Source organism: Eubalaena glacialis, chromosome 9 (genome assembly GCF_028564815.1).
Source record: "Eubalaena glacialis isolate mEubGla1 chromosome 9, mEubGla1.1.hap2.+ XY, whole genome shotgun sequence".
Classification (NCBI taxonomy): domain Eukaryota; kingdom Metazoa; phylum Chordata; class Mammalia; order Artiodactyla; family Balaenidae; genus Eubalaena; species Eubalaena glacialis.
The window spans coordinates 2,698,637-2,714,771 of record NC_083724.1 but is presented as its reverse complement, the minus strand read 5'-3'; the positions used below and the strand labels follow the sequence as shown (position 1 = coordinate 2,714,771).

Here is a 16,135-nt window from a genome sequence, read left to right as displayed (position 1 = left end):
CCGGAGTCCTGCCTCCTCCTTGATCAACACCAGAGTCCTTGCAATAACACACACAGGATACACACAAGCTAATGCGCTAACACACACAGGGCACACAAGCCAATGCGCTAACACACACAGGGTACACACAAGCTAATGCGCTAACACACACAGGGCACACACAAGCTAATGCACTTACACACACAGGGCACACACTAGCTAATGCGCTAACACACACAGGGTACACACTAGCTAATGCGCTAACACACACAGGGCACACACAAGCTAATCAGCACCTAGGCGTCGTGTATTTAGAACACTTCTGAACCGATCGCCAAGGAAGTCAGAAGCGGTTGCCTCCAGGTCTGTCAGCCTTTGGTTTTCTGTTCCTCCTGGTTCTGTCACCCCTGGAACCTCCTGGTTCCTGCCCTCTTGGCTTTCCAGGTTGTAGAATCTTTATACAACAAAGATTCTTGCTGGCAGATATGCCCCTTCCAGAGAGAGGTCTGGCAGACAACAGCAGGACTCCCATTCAATGTGAGCTTAAGCAACAAATGTTTTCCTATAAGTATGTCCCAGGTAATGTGTGGGGAATCATAGCTAAAAACAATCAAAACTATCTAAAAACTCTGATAGTGGATTTCTGATTTACTATCAGAAATTCAAATTTAACAGAGCATTCTGTATTTTTATTTGCTATATTTGTCAACCCTCCCAGTAAATGATTTATTCTTCAGATCAATGGGAAAAATCATTTATGTTTTGAATTTGAACACAGACCTATTGCAATTTGAATAACAAAAATTCTAGAATTCAGATCCATTTATTTGCTCTCTTTTTAACCAAATGATGACCGAGCACCTACTATATGCCAAGCGTAATTTTACAGTTCTGGGCCACATGGCAAAACCCATGCTATGGATTAGCATATGGCCCCTGTATCTTCTCTGCTGAGGACGGCCCATCATGATTACCTTCAAAGAGATGATCTCAACACCCAGTCCTTTCCTGAAGGTAAAATGCCACCAGAAGACATATAAGGTGTGATACCAATGCCATGGGGTTAAATTTTTCTGCCTTGATTTTGCATTATTAATTTATTTTCCTGTATTTCCCCTCCTTTTGTTTATTTTTGTTTTATTTTTTATTTTTTATTGGACTATAGTTGATTAACAATATTGTGTTAGTTTCAGGTGTACAGCAAAGTGATTCAGTTGTACATATGCTTGTATATTTTCTTTTCCAAATTCCTTTCCCATTTAGGTTATTACGGAATATTGAGCAGAGTTCCCTGTACTATACAGTAGGTCCTTTTTGGTTATCTATTTTATTTTCTTTTTTCTTTTTTTTAGCTGCATCAGGTCTTCCTTGCGGTGCGCGGGCTTCTCTCTAGTTGAGGCATGTGGGTTTTCTCTCTCTAGTTGTGGCGCCTGGGCTCCAGGGCCCGTGGGCTCTGTAGTTTGGAGCACGTGGTATCTCGTTGCTATTTTAATTTGCAATTAACTAATGACAAATGATGTCGAGCATCTTTTTAGATGCCTGTTTGTTATCTCTATGTCTCCTCGGGTGAGATGTCTGTCCAGATTGTGCCCATTTTTCAATTAAGTTTTTCTCTTCCTTATTGTTGAGTTTTAAGAGTTCTTTGCATATTTTGGCTACAAGCCTTTTATCAGATCTGTGTTTTGTGAAAGTTTCATTGTTCAAGACACTCTCTCTCACGGTATGACTGCTTTTCAAATAGCATTTGGGAAGGTTGCATTGCTTTTGAAGGAGACCATGAGATGTGGGCATGGAGGAAGGAAGAACTGGTATTTTTCTCTATGAGAAACTGAGCAGGTCATAGGTGTGCCCCCAGCTCACACAGGCTGCCAGGGCAGGTCACTGTCATCTTGTTTATGTCAGACACAAGATGGAACTTTGTGACAGTTTACAGTTTGTCTGAAACAGCAACCCAGTGCTGTGACCTAACTTTAATTTTTCTTCTTGACATTAATCACGTAAAATATGTTATCCCTGACCCTCTGTTCTGTTGGTTTGCTCTGCCTTCTCCATCTAGGACAGGACAGGACGCTCCACGGGGACAGGCATGTCCTGTTACCGCTGTTCTCTCAGCACCTGGAACAGAGCCCAGGGTCCAGACAGGGCTTGAGCAATGCTTGCTGAAAGTTTAAAAATGAAAGAATGAAAGTAAATATATTCTGCTTGGCCCCCCAGAGAGGGGAGGTAACATCTGATTAATTTTGAAAGTGTTATTAATATCTTTGGACAAAACTTAGAGGTTTCGACCAGCCCTGCCAAGCACCGCAGGTCATGATTCATCAATACTTTCTATTTACCTGAAATAACGCTCAAGCAACACGAGGGATGAAAGACACAGAATTGATAACAGCATTTTCCTTTTAGAGTTCATTGTCTCCTAGAGGAGAAGGAGAGAGAAGTCCGTTTTAATTAGCAGAAAGTCACACCTCTTAACCATGGATTCGTGGGCTCATTTAGAGACACTGGGGCACCAACCTAGGTGTCTGCTCCTGGGATGCTCAGCTCTGGGGAGAGGGCCACCTCTGTTCCACTAGAGTCTCCTGGGGTGCTGGCACTCCTTTGGGGACTGAGTGCACAGTCTCGGACACTCCTCCTGGTCCTTGTCAACATCCACATTGACTGAGTAAAAGACGTGCTGCAGATTCTCCACCCCAGAGCAGTGACAACAAAATGAGGTCATGACAAGGATGCAATCTGTCCCCAAAGTAGACGTCATCTTCTTTCTCCTCGCAGAGATAGTAAGATGCACCATTTGCCCCAAGACTCTGGAGGGCTAAGAACACCTGAGCCTTCTCCAAGGCAGACGTTTGTGAACAGGGATTACAATCTGAATGAAAGGCGTCAGGTTCTAACATGGAACCTTTGGCTCCAGCCAACGCCCAGGCTTATGTCATGCATCCTCCATGGGATCTCTGTGCACACATCTGCAGGACTGTGCATGGAGCAGAATGGAGACTCTGATATTTCATTTCCACCACCTGATTAACGCGTAGGCGGCCTTAGTTTGCACTGACCAGGTCAGTAGCCACGTGTGGCCGTCGAGCACGTGAAAGGTGGCTGGTCTGACTTCAGATGTGCTGCGAGTGCACAAAACACATTGGGCTTTGAAGACAAACATAGAAAGAAAAGAACTTAAGTATGTAATCAATAAATTTATATTGATTATATGGATCTACTGGGCTAAGTACAAATATATGACGAAATGTAATCTACCTGTTTCTTTTTACCTCCTACCAGAAAACTGGACAGGGCAAAGGCCACTCACATTGTACTCCCACTGGACCCCTCCACACTGGCCAGGCGGTTTTCGTGTCCCGCAATGTGACACTGACCCCTGCTTGACTCCTAGGGCATTAGCAATGCCACGTGGGTGGGGTAACACGGGGTCTCTCCAGCAGTGAGTCTCAGTGACGACACCCCCAAGGCAGGCGCCGCTTCTACCGTTGTCACCAAACTTCCCCACCTCCCTTCTGAGGGGGCCCTTCACCTCAGTTGGGGCAACGTAAGAGGCGGTCAAGACGGCCCACAGGGATGGCCGTTTTCCGAGCGTCTATCTTTGGGTCTTTGTAAAGTTACGGGCCAGACACCATGGCGGGCTTGCGCGGCGTTTAGCCTTCCGTGGGTGGTGATGTCAGCAGACCCTCTGATGATGTAAGTCCTGGAAAGTCACGGTCACAATGACGCCTCTGCTGTCCGGGGCTCCTCATGGTTGCCGGACGATGCGAGTTTGTCCTGTTTGAAAAATTAAAGGGTATTTTAAATTCTCCTTTGCATCTCACTTCCTCTGTGGTCCCTCCTTGCTTCTTAGGGACTGACCCTTCCTCGCAGGGAGGTGCCTTGAGCAGTTTGTTCATGAATATGATGGAGAAGAACGGCCCTCTCTTCCCTCATCCCCCAGGCAGTGGATTCGCCCCAGGAGAGCAAACCCCTTTTTCTGCTTTTCAGAATATTTTTTAAGTACTCATCTTTCTGATGATAGAAATAACACGCTTCGTGTTATAAGATCTGTTGGATGCATTAAAGCATCCAGGGTGCGGGGTGGGGCCGTGTGTGCACACACACGAGTGTGCGTGCGTGAGTGTTGACATGTGCGTGCATTTGCATGTAGGTGTGTCCATGTCTATGTCTGTCATCGCTCATGGAGCGGAACATCGATGGCAGCATCTCAATGGAAAGGTGACCCTGGCAGGCACAGGAGCGAGGGTGGTGGGGACAGGCCGTGGTCCCTGGGGCGGAGCCGGGCTGAGGGCGCTCCTCTCCTGGGCTCACAGAATCCAGCACATTCCAGCAGCCCTGGAGGGCCCTTCAAGCAGGCGTCATCTCAGAGACAGTCACATGACCCCGGCACCAAACCACCAAGACTCCTGCTCATCCTGTGAGGTCATAGAAATCCTGACGCCAGGAGGCACGTCACAGCTGTCCTCTGTGACAGAGACTGTGACCTTCAAACGGGGGTCCTGGGGGATCTGGGTGAGCAGAGAGGGCTTCTGTGAAGAAGCAACTCCCAGCCTATCTCTGGGAATTTCACTGTGGACCAAAGGCACCAGCTCTGTCTTCATACCCTCCTTGTCCTCCCACTGTCCCCTGTCCTCACAGTGGCCGAGGACGGGGAGAAGCTGCCAATGGCTGATGGTCAGGCCAGGGTGAGTGGTGTGACCAAAGAGAACAGGATGTACAGGGACCGAATGAGCTGAAGGTGGCTGATCTGGGAACCCCACTGAGCAGGACGGAGGTTCCGGTCAGAGGAAGGTCGGCCCGTCCAAGGCACAGGGAAGGCCAGTGGTGGGGTCAGGAAGTGGGGGAGGAGGGGGCCGTTTGTCATTTTCTGTTTGTCTAATGCCTGCGTCCCCCTTGGAGCACAGCCCTCCTGAGACCAGGTTCTTCACTCTAATCCCAGTGCCTGGACATAGTAGGTGCCCAATAAAAAAATATTCAATCAATACATAAACTGTGTCTGTTATTTAAAATAGGATTTAGTGGGACTTCCCTGGTGGCGCAGTGGTTGAGAATCTGCCTGCCAGTGCAGGGGACACGGGTTCGATCCCTGGTCTGGGAGGATCCCACAGGCCGCAGAGCAGCTAAGCCCGCGCGCCACAACTACTGAGCCCACATGCCACAACTACTGAAGCCCACACGCCTAAAGCCCGTGCTCCACAACAAGAGAAGCCACCGCAAAGAGAAGCCCGCGCACCGCAACGAAGAGGAGCCCCCGCTCGCCGCGACTAGAGAAAGCCCGCGTGCAGCCACGAAGACCCAACGCAGCCAATAAATAAATAAATAAGTAAAATTTTAAAAAATAAATTAAAAAGATAAAAAAGGATTTAGTGTCCGATGTCCTGGTTGGTCCAGCTCAGCCCCCACCCCGCACCCCGCCCAGCAGCTCACCTTGTGCCCAGATGCAGAAGGGGAGTCGGGACTTGCCCACCTCTGCTCAGGACCCCGACCTGCACGCGTGGCTGCCCGGGCACATCAGTGCCCTCAAATAGGAGCACCCAGGCCGGGCCGGGCCGGAAGGGGCAGGAGTGACCCCTCCGAGGGCAGTGTTCTCTGCTGCCCACGTCCTACAGCTCCGAGAGGCCCCAGCGTCACTCGCCTCTGCAGCCGGTGGGGCTTCAGGCCAAGACGCCTCCCTGTCCCCACTTCCCTTTGCAGCTTCAGACCCAGCCGGACCCCCATCCGGGCAGATTCCAGAGCCAGCTGTCGCTGAGGGAGGACACTGTGAGAAGCGGGGGTGGCTGCGGCGGCTTTTGGCCGTGTTCCCAGCAAGCAGCGGCCTGTGCGGAGGACACGGAAGACTGCGGCCGGAAACCACAGCGCAGGAAGGGGGATAAAGGGGGCAGGCCTCAGGGCAGGCACCCACCGGAGGGCATGGCACTGCTCCTGCTGAGCCTGGAGCTGAGCCTGGTCTCCGCCCAGGACTTCAACCTCCAGAGAATCGTGCGGAGAAACCATGACATCTCCAAGGTGGGGCTGAGGTCCTGGGCCTTCCCCGGGGGCTTGGCTGCAGGGCACCTGCCCTGCCTCCACCTGGGGTCTTTGACCTGTGACAGGATGCTGTTCCTGAGGCTCTCACCCCCAGCTGCAACAGCAGCCTGGGAGGGTAGAGGGGTCCCCGGGAGGGCAGAGGGGTCCTTGGGAGGCAGAGGGGTCCCTTGGGGGGCAGAGGGGTCCCTTGCGGGGGCAGAGGGGTTCCTTGGGGGGCAGAGGGGTCCCTTGGGGGGGCAGAGGGGTCCCTGGGAGGGCAGAGGGGTCCCTTAGGAGGCAGAGGGGTCCCTTGGGGGGCAGAGGGGTCCCTTGCGGGGGCAGAAGGGTCCCTTGGGGGGGGCAGAGGGGTCCCTGGGAGGGCAAAGGGGTCCCTGGGAGGGCAAAGGGGTCCCTTGGGGGCAGAGGGGTTTCTTGGGGGGCAGAGGGGTTCCATGGGGGGAAGAGGGGTCCCTTGGGGGGCAGAGGGGTCCCTTGAGGCGCAGAGGGGTTCCTTGGGGGACAGAGGGGTTCCTTGGGGGGGCAGAGGGGTCCCTGGGAGGGCAGATGGGTCCCTGGTTGGGAGCCATACGCCCAGGGTCTGGCCCGAGGAGGGAGGCACCAAGAAGTCCAGGATGCCCCATGGGCTCCCACACCCACCGCGGCCTCTGTCTCCAGGTTTTGGGGACCTGGTATTCTATTTCCATGGCCGCAGACGACATGAGGCGGATAGAAGAAGACGGGGATCTGAGGGTCTTCATACAGAGTATCGAAAGCTTAGAAAATGGTGGCCTGAAGTTCAGCTTCCACTTCATGTGAGTGTGCCCACATTCTCTGGAACTGGGGAGGACGGATGCCCCCACCCACCCGTGTGGATCAGCTTCTGGCCATCTGGGGGTGCTGCATGCGGGGCTGGGGGCACTGGGTGGGGGGAAGCAGAGTGCTGAGGCTGGGGTAGGGGTGCAGAGGGCATGGGGACGAGGCTGGAGGGATGGAAGGAGCTGGTCACACCGCTTTCGGGTGGAGTCCCGCTGCGGGCATCACCCCGCTGGTTTCCAGGTTGCATACTGAGTGCGTGGATGTGGCCATGGTCTGTGATAAAACGGACAAGAACGGAGAATACACCATCACCTGTACGTGAACGCGGGTTCTGCCTTGTCTGACGGCCCCACTCCTAGTGAGCTCTGATTTAGGGGATTTTGTGAGACCTCTTGACTGCTGACCCCATAGTGAGAGGAGGGGGCCTGGCCTGTAAGGGCACGGGCTCCCCCCACTCCCGGCCCAGGCCCCTGGGGAGGCGGGAGAGGCAGCCCAGGGCTCGGGGAGGCGAGCCTGGGTGGGCCCTCGGGGACGGCGTGGGTCTCCACCAGCCCCTCCACCCACAAGGGTCCGTGCTCGTGGCCTCCGGGGGATGCGGGCACTGGCGGGGGCCTGGGCAAGGCTGAGCAGAGCTTCCACGCAGACTTGGGGGAGAACCGGCTGCAGGTCTTGGAGGCCGACTACCTGCGGTACGTGACCTTCCACCTGCGGAACTTCAGGAACGGGACGGAGACGCAAGTGCTGGCGCTCTACGGTACAGCCGCCGTCCGCGGGACAGGGCAGGGCCGGGCCCCGGGGCCCCTACTCTGAACACAGCCCCATCCCAGGGGGTCTCGACACGCCCCGAGGTCCCCACGGCCAGGCTCCCCACAGCCCATCGTGTCTCGGGGCAGGTGTGGACCGGGCCCAGGTGCCTCCGCCGCCCCACCGGGCACCCGCCACGCTGTCCCCTCCCCACACGGTCCCAAATGGCCGGTGAGGGATCCTGACCCCTGCTGTTCTGTCCTCAGGACGGTTCCCAGAGCTGAAACCCAGCTTCCTGTACAGATTTGAAAAAATCTGCAAATCACACGGACTCGGCCCAGAAAATATCGTCAACCTCAGCAACAACGGTAGGCCTCACTGCCTTCCAGCCAGCAGCCTGGGCAAGCGAGACGCTCCAGGGGGCATCCCCGCAGCCCGGCCTCGGCGGGACCCCAGGGCCTGGGGCGGGGCGGGGACCCCCCCGAGACCCCGTCTGAGAGGCCGGCTGTCTTCCCAGATCCTTGTAGAAAGCACAGGAGGTAGAGGAGCCCACCCAGGCCTTCCGGTGCGTGAGCTCGGCTGGGGGGTGGTCGGGCGGCCAGGGTGGCAGAGGAAGCCCGATGGAGGGGGGAGGCCGCTTCTCCAAGCCTATCCCTCACCCTGCCCGTGGGGTTCTCCTGCCACGTAACAGGGAGCCTCCTGGGGTGGTGGGCCTCAGCAAACATGCCCTGTATCCCTGTCCTGAGGCGGCCATAACACTGGACCCCAAACAGGAGCTCCAGACAACAGAAGTTTATTCTCTTGTTGCAGTTCTGGAACCCAGAAGTCTGAAATCCAGGTGTGGGCAGGGCTGAGCTCCCTCTGGAGGCTCCGGGGAGGGTCCTTCCTGCTGCGTCCAGCTCTTCGGGCTTGTGGCCACATCACCCCAGTCTCAGCTCCGTGGTCACACGGCTTCTCCTCTGTGGCCGTGTCTCTCGTCTTCTCTCTCTTGTGAGGACACCTGCCGTTGGTGGAGGGCCCACCGGGTTTATCCAGGATGACCTCGTCTCAATAGCCTCACCCTAATCCCATCTGCAAAGGATCTTTTTCCAGATAAGGTCCTGTTCACCGGTTCCAGACGCTGAGATCTGAACGCGGACGTATTTGGGTTGGGGGGGGGGCACCATCCACCCCACACAGGCTCCTTCTCCAGCTGGCCTCCCTCCTCAGGAACCAGCCCCCCTCCAAGTAAGACCACCTCTCCTTCCCCAGGGACTGCCCCTCTGGAGCATCTCATCTGAGAAGTGGAGGCCCTCTGATGAGCATCTGTGAGGTTTGGGGGGCGGGTCCTAAGGTAGCCAACCAGGTCCTGCCTCTCCCCGCTCCCCGCTCAGTGTCCCTCGGAGACACGTGACCCCTGCCCTCACCCCACGTCTTGGTGAATACATGGGGGGTCCCAATAGCCCACGGTTATTTCGTGGGTTAAAAGTGATCGTCCACTGGGCATCCACCCAAGAGACGTAAAAACGCGTCCACACAAAGCCCTCTGCATACTCTGTGCATCCTGCTCCAGCTGTGACAGCCCGTGTCCCCCAGCAGGCGAGCGGCTGAACAAAGTGTGGTCCAGCCACGCAGCGGACACAGCTCCACGGGAAAGGGGCAGGACGATGGGTCTCAAGGCTGCTCTGTGGGATTCCGTTCACACAACAATCTCCAGGTGGCAAAACTGCAGTGATTTCAGGGGCTAGCGGCGGGAGGGGCCAGACGAGAAGGGTGTTCTCGTGGGGATGGAAGGTTCTGTGCCTGGGCTGCGGCGGACACGGGAGCCCGGCACGAAATACACACTCACACCCACAGCACCCGTGTCGAGGGACCTGCACGGGTGGTACCAACGCCAGCGTCCGGGGGGGGTGCTGCCCCACAGCCGCGCAAGAGGTCAGCAGGGGGGAGAGTGGACGAAGGGACCCGGGAGCTGTCTGTATTCGTTCTCACACCTGCATGTAAGTCCTCAGTTCTCTCAAAATAAAAGGTTAAAAAGAGAGAGAGTTTGTCCTTCCTTCCGAGTCAACCAGGAAAATGTTACCAGGCTCCTCCCCTGACCCATCGGACGGGGCAGCTCCACCACCCCAGTGCCCCTGCCTCCCAGACCCTCTGCTCCCCTCCCAGGGTTACCCCCCCTCCCCCCTCCCCTCTGAACAGGAGCCAAACTACCCACACACGCTCCGTAAACACCGACCCGCCTGCAGTGCCGCTGGAGTGGGGAGCCAGTGGGGAGCCCCCGGGCAGGGCGAGGGGGCGCCCCCAGGCTGAGGAGCAGCTGGCGTCACCCCTCCCTCCACAGGCGAGCACCGCCGGAGACCCTCCCCACGGCTGGCTGCGCCAGAAACCCCCAGGATGGGGGCAAAGGCTGACGGCCACGGCTGGGGGCAGCAGGAGAGGACCGAGGGCCGGCCCCAAACCCCAAGGGCGTTTCCCTCAGGGACCAGCCCCGCCCAGCACCGGTGTCTGTTCATAATCGCTGAGTCGGGCTGCACAAGGACCAGGGTTCCAGGCTGTGGGGAGGGAGAGTTTGGTGTCCCTTCCAAAGGAGCCAGATGCTGGGACAAAGAGGCTCCATCCGGATGGGCAGGGGGCCAGGGGGCACCCCGCACTCTCATGGCCAGGCCGGCCTCCAGCTCCCTGTCTGGAAACTCGGTCCAGCCTGCTGGGCCGTGGCCGGGGCCTGCTGGTGCGGAAGGCTGGCGTCTGGGGAGAACAGGAGCCGCCCAGATTGATGCTGGGGAGGTGGCTGACGACCCTGGGCCACCGGGAAGCACCACCCACCCCAGGGGAGCCTCAGAGGCGAGCTGAGCCCAGAGCAGAGAGTCTCCAGGGCCCTGGCCGTCCGAGCCAGGCTCTGGAGCTCAGCGCGGGGCTGGGGCTGGGGTTGGCCGGCGGGCTACTGCCCGACCCAAACCCAGAGACCCCCAGATGGACAAAGTAACAGGTGCAGCGGGCAGGGAAGCTGGGCCCCACCGTCCAGGGGTCAGAGCCCCTGGGCATCTATCCAGAGAAAACTCTAACTCTAAAAGATACATGCACCCCAATGCTCATTGCAGCACTATCTACAATAGCCAAGACATGGAAGCAACCCAAGTGTCCATCGACAGATGAGTGGGTAAAGAAGATGTGGTACAGATATACAACGGAACACTACCCAGCCATAAAAGAATGAAATAACGCCATTTGCAGCAACATGGATGGACCTGGAAATTATCATACTAAGTGAAGTAAGTCAGACAGAGAAAGACAAAAATTATAAATGATATCGCTTATATATGGAATCTAAAGAAATAATACAAATGAACTTATTTATAAAATAGGAATAGACTCACAGACATAGAAAACAAACTTATGGTTACCAAAGGGGATAGTGGGGGGGGATAAATCGGGAATTTGGGATTCACAGGTACACGCTACTATATGTAAAATAGATAAACAACAAGGACCTACTGTATAACACAGAGGACTATACTCAATACCTTGTAATAACCTATAATGGAAAAATAATCTGAAGAAGAATATATATATATAAAACTGGATCACGTTGCTGTATACCTGAAACATTGTAAATCAACTATACTTCAATTTACAAAAAACTAAGTAAGCTGGCTCGAGGACAGTAGGTAGAAAAGACATGCAGTCGCCCCACAATGCCAGTGGGGTCTTAAGCAGGAACATTCTCAGCGTCTATATTCATTCCACTTGCTATGATTACAAAAGATTTTGTTTTCAGGAGAAAAGAACATCGGTAACCCCGATAACTGCACACCCCGCCCCACGCGGCCCCTGTCACATCAGTGATCTTTACACCCAGACGCCCACCCGAAGGTGCCTATCACCAAGGCAGCGGGGGCCCGAGCCAAGCATCCAGGGCCATCGCTGGGGACTCCAGCGGCAGTTTTGCAGACTGGGGCCAGCAAGGGCAGGGGCGTCGACGTCCTGAGTTTCCTGGACCTGTGAGCGGGGGTCCCCAGGACCCACCCCGCAGAGCAGTGTGACTCACCACTGGATGGGACTCTGCCTGTCCAGCGTGGGTGTGCGGAGCCCCGGGGCGGGGGCAGCTCTGGAGTCCAGCTAAGCGGAGATGGTCAGAGCGCAGGGCCGGCCGGGGGAGGACCGGAAGGAAGGGCGGCCGCCCCCGCCGCACCCAGCAGGGCAAGAGGCGTCCATGCACGCGGCCGTCCTCTTTCACCCCGGATCCCCCAAAGGTTTCCTCTCCGGAAGGTAGCATCCTTCTTTCTTGGCCTCAGCTGGCAGAGGGCAGGAGGAGGGCTCCCCCTGTGGGTTTTGTCCAGACATGACCCGGGCCCAGCGGAGTCTCCGGGCAGAGCGGCAGCAGGACACAGAGGGCCGGGCCCCGCTTGGGTGGGACTGAGGGGAGAGGAGGTACCCTTGTGCCCTTCCCCTCCAGGCACAAAGCCCTGGGTGTGGAGGTAGAGAGACCAGAAAATAGAGGCCAGTGGTCCCAGTGCGCGCGGGCTGACCTCCTGCTGCCACGTCCGAGCTTGGGACGCCTCCCAGCAGGGCCGGCTGCTAGAAAGGGGGCTGAGGAGAAGGGCCTGGCCGCCAACCCCACAGGCAAACATGCACACAGCCAGGAGAAGCAGGTCCAGGAGCAAGGGGCACCAGGGGAGGGGGACAAGACCCCAACCCCGCAGAGCTCGGCAAAGCAGCAGCCAGGTTCTGTCCAGCGATTCAGGTGGGCGGCGTGGGGAGCTCGTGCGGGGGATGGGAGGGGACTGGGCAAGGTCAGCTCACCCAAAGGTCCCCATCCTGAATCAGCCAGTGTCATCTCCAGGCCTGGCACCGTCCCTGCATGAAGCCGGCAGACCCTCCTCTGGGGAAGGCCAGCTGCACCTCCACCCGGGCACGTCGGCACTGTGTGCCCACCTGGTGTCCGCTTTCAAAGCCCTCCTGAAGCTGAGATTTTTCAATCATTCCCAAGAAACGTGCCTGGAATCACATCCCCACCCCCCCCACCCCCTGCAGTGAGCCAGGGGCACCGAAAGGCCAGGGCCCCTCAGGGCATTTGGGGCTGCTGCAGCCACCAAACTTGGTGCGGCCGCGGGACCAGGGCAGCGTGGACATGACGTGGTGCATGCGGAGGATGGGCCGAAGGGCCCAGCAGACCTGCTAAACTCATGGCCGGGTCATCCCTGGAGGTCAGAGGAAACCCACTGACATGGCTGCAGCCAGAGACCATAGAGGACAGCAGGTCCCGCACGTCTGACCTGAAACTGCCCACAGAGGGGCTCTGGGGTGCCCGCCCACCCAGCTCCCCAACCCAAGGAGCTGTTCCCAGTACCAGGAGCTCGAATCTCTGCCACCTCCCAGCTCTGCCCCTCACCGGGAGGACGTAGAGGACCAGGTTGCCGGACACCAGTTAGAGCTGTAAGGAGGACCCAGGGGACTTCCCTGGTGGTCCAGTGGGTGAGACTCTGTGCTCCCAGTGCAGGGGGCCTGGGTTCGATCCCTGGTCGGGGAGCTAGATCCCACACGCATGCCGCAACTAAGAAGCCCACATGCCGCTACTAAAAAGATCCCGCATGCCACAACCAAGACCCGGCGCAGCCAAATAAATAAATAAATAGTTTGTTTCTGTTTTCTTTTTTTAAAAAAAGGAGGCCCCAACTTGATTGTAGCTACAGTATAACTAGATCCCCCCTCATCCCCTCCTCTCGCAATTCTTGGGGGGGGGGTCTCTGTACTTCTGTGTGTGTCCATCCACGAGCACTGGCGCCTTTGGCCTACTTTTCCACTGGCCCAGAGGCTGGGTGTATGCATCTCACCCCAAGTGGCTCTGCCCTCCACGCCCCAGGTGCCACCTCCCCACAACCAGGTGTGTCTCAGACCTGATCTCCTGGGCGAGAAAGTAGCTCATGTTTCGTTGGCCCTGACTCCCAGCAGGTGGAAACACAGAAACTTCAACCCCTTTACCTGCCCTCACCAGTGATGTTTGTGCGCTGGGGCTGCCTGCACCCTCCTCCCCTCCGGCACCTGCAGGATGCTGGAGCAGACTGCCGCCTGTGAGCTTGGCCACGGTTCTGGACCTTTCTGTGCCTCAGTTTCCACACCGGCAATTGCGGATAATAAGAGCACCTACACCGAAAGGTTGTCATGGCAGGGATTAAGTCAGTGGATACGTGTGGAGCGCCTGGAACACCGCCGACAGACCACGTGACACTAGCACTGCCTTGGCATGATTCCTGCTGCTGTGACAGTTGAGCGGGAGCTGTGAGTTACAAGGGTGGGTCTGGGTCTGCTTGGCCATCACTGTATTCTGAGCACCCAACAAAGAGTCTGACACACAAATGCCCCAATTAAATAATCAATCTCGGTGTCTGTGCTCTGAGCCAGGAGCCAGGGCGGTGGCCCTTCCTCCCTCGCGGTCAGTGGATGGTCAGGGGCTGGATGCTCTGAGGCCACTTCCTGAGATCTGGCCCTCCGTGCTGCTCTTAAAGACGGGCATTTCAAAGCCAGGGTCCGGTCAGCACTAGGGCCAGGTTTGGCCCATGAGGTGGAGGGGACCTTGGCCATGCCTGGGGGAAAGGTCGCCCTCTTGGAGGCAAGAGAGGCCCCGCCAGCCGACCTCACGGGACCCACAGCCCCGGAGCCCCAGGCCCACCCGTCGCCTCTGTGTCGCTTTCTCCCTGAGCTTGAGCTGCACCCCTCAAACTCAGCCTCGTAAGAGGTGCCAGGCTCAGAGTTCCAGAATGAATGCGGCATGGAGGGAGCCGGGCATCTGGGGCTCCAAGCCGCGGCAAGGGCCCTGGAGTAGTGACCCTGCACACTGGCATTGAGGGCGAGGACCATGACACGGGGAGGCATTAGCCCTGGCCTGTCCACCTCACCCACGGACCCAGTCCCCAGGGGCTTGGACGGCCTCCTCACCGTTTCCCCAGCACCCAGCCCACCGGGGGCCCTGGAAGGTGATGCATGGGGGTTGGTGAATGGGGGTGGGTGGCCCATCTGGGCGCAGACACCGGCTGAGGCAGGTGGCTCACACACTGCAGCACCGCCCCCTGGAGGGCTAGTGAGGTGGGCAGGCCTCCGAGGGTCACCACGCAGCGTTACAGGGCCAGAGACAGGTGGGAGGTGCAGCTAGAGCTGGGACTGGAGAGAAAGACAGACAGACGTGGGGACGTTGCAGGGAAGGTCCCTTAGGATGGGGAGCCCACCGACGGCATGTGGGGGGAGGAGAGAATGGGGTTTAGAGCTCGGGCCCCTGGGATGAGATTGCCAGATTCAGCAAATAAAAATACAGATGCCCACAATATGGGCCATGCTTGTACTGAAATATTATTCATCATCTGACAGTGGAGCTTAAGCGGGCGCCCGGCGTGCTCTCTGGCAGCCCAACCTGTGGAGACCAGGGTAAGGGCGCTGGGGAGGGAGGGGGGCGGCCAGGCTGCTCCCTGTGCCCACCTCCCCATTCCCATCCCACTGTCTGCCTGTCCGGCTGCAGGCTCCGGCCAAAGACACACATGTGACCCAGGAGCTGCCCTGGGGGGACCGCCCAGGGACCCCTAACTTGGAGCCTTTAATTCCAACTGCGGAGGAGGAAACGGAGCTTGGCTCCTGTGAGTGGCCTCTGCAAACCGGATGCTCTGCAGGCGGGGGACTCAGGCCAAGCGCGACCCCACCCATGCCCTCTGTCCTCAGAGGAACTTCGGCCGCTTTCTGCCCCAGGCAGCCAGGCTCCCCGAGGTGTCGGCATTTTCCAAAGTCAGTGTTTTTGCAGCCTCTTTTTGCCCACGTCACCAAGCCTGCGATGGACGGACGCCAGCTGGCCTTGCTGGGATAATGCCAGAAAAACACTTGGGGGAGGGGCCTCGGAGGACTGGTCCCCGGCCACACTGCTCGGACCCCCTTGGCCTGAAATGAGGCTGGGGGTCCCCCGAGTGTGCCTGGATGGTCCAGGGAGCCCTGGCCGCTTCTAAGTGGCACAAACACCCCTCTCTGAGATGGGCCATACCAGGTGTTTCCCCACCCCCATGGCTATCCCCAAACAGACTGAACTTAGGGGCACCAGACCTGGCAGGAGCAAGGCGGTGGGCAGGCTCGGGGGCTCACGGCCCAGCAGCAGATTCCCCGAGCTCCAGGAGTCCGAGGGTCGGGGGGACCCAGTGGGGGGAAAGGCTCACCCAGGGGCTCACCTCGTGGCAGGAGGTCCAGGGCCAGGGCCTGGCTCTGGCTCAAGCCGCCTGGAAGTGACTTGTCCACTTACACGGTCCTCGGCTGTGCCCAGATCACTCTCACACGTACGCTGCCCCATCCCGTTCTTCCTCTCAAAGGCCTTGTGAGACGATGTTTTACTCCAGTTCCTTTCCAGGGTGCCCTGACACTCCGCGCAGCCTGCCCGGGGCCTCCCCGCCAGGAAGTGGCAGCCCTGGACCCGTCACTCCACCCGAGTCTCAGGTGCTTCCGTGTAAAAAGCCCAGGAGTCATCATGCCATCACCTCCTCTCCACGCTCAGCCCCACAGGGACCCTGCACATCTCATGGCTTCAAGCACAGGGCCAGGCAGTGGCTCTGGAACCTACTCTGTGGTGCAGCCTCCCCGCTGTCCCCAG

General features: G+C 57.5%; 1 protein-coding gene and 2 long non-coding RNA genes across 4 annotated transcripts; 1 reads left to right on the top strand and 2 right to left on the bottom strand.

Annotated features, from left to right (window-relative positions):
* Positions 1-1,984: 1,984 nt before the first annotated feature.
* On the bottom strand, positions 1,985-2,810 carry LOC133097658 (uncharacterized). The gene is made up of 3 exons (XR_009702042.1): positions 2,494-2,810; positions 2,316-2,395; positions 1,985-2,138 (listed from the first exon to the last, which is right to left on the bottom strand). It is a non-coding gene; the product is annotated as an uncharacterized LOC133097658 (long non-coding RNA).
* Positions 2,811-3,150: 340 nt separating this feature from the next.
* Positions 3,151-5,592, bottom strand: LOC133097656 (uncharacterized). Its single transcript, XR_009702040.1, has 2 exons — positions 5,404-5,592; positions 3,151-3,750 (listed from the first exon to the last, which is right to left on the bottom strand). It is a non-coding gene; the product is annotated as an uncharacterized LOC133097656 (long non-coding RNA).
* LCN9 (lipocalin 9) lies at positions 5,566-9,558 on the top strand. Of its 2 annotated transcripts, XM_061199661.1 has the most exons (7): positions 5,566-5,982; positions 6,658-6,794; positions 7,039-7,112; positions 7,442-7,552; positions 7,809-7,910; positions 8,060-8,107; positions 8,353-9,558. In XM_061199661.1, exons 1-6 carry the CDS (start codon positions 5,887-5,889, stop codon positions 8,083-8,085), a joined length of 546 nt encoding a protein of 181 aa, XP_061055644.1. In that variant the 5' UTR covers positions 5,566-5,886; the 3' UTR covers positions 8,086-8,107; positions 8,353-9,558. The 2 variants fall into 2 exon arrangements, with proteins under 2 accessions (XP_061055644.1, XP_061055643.1); XM_061199660.1 differs by lacking the exon at positions 8,060-8,107.
* Positions 9,559-16,135: the final 6,577 nt, after the last annotated feature.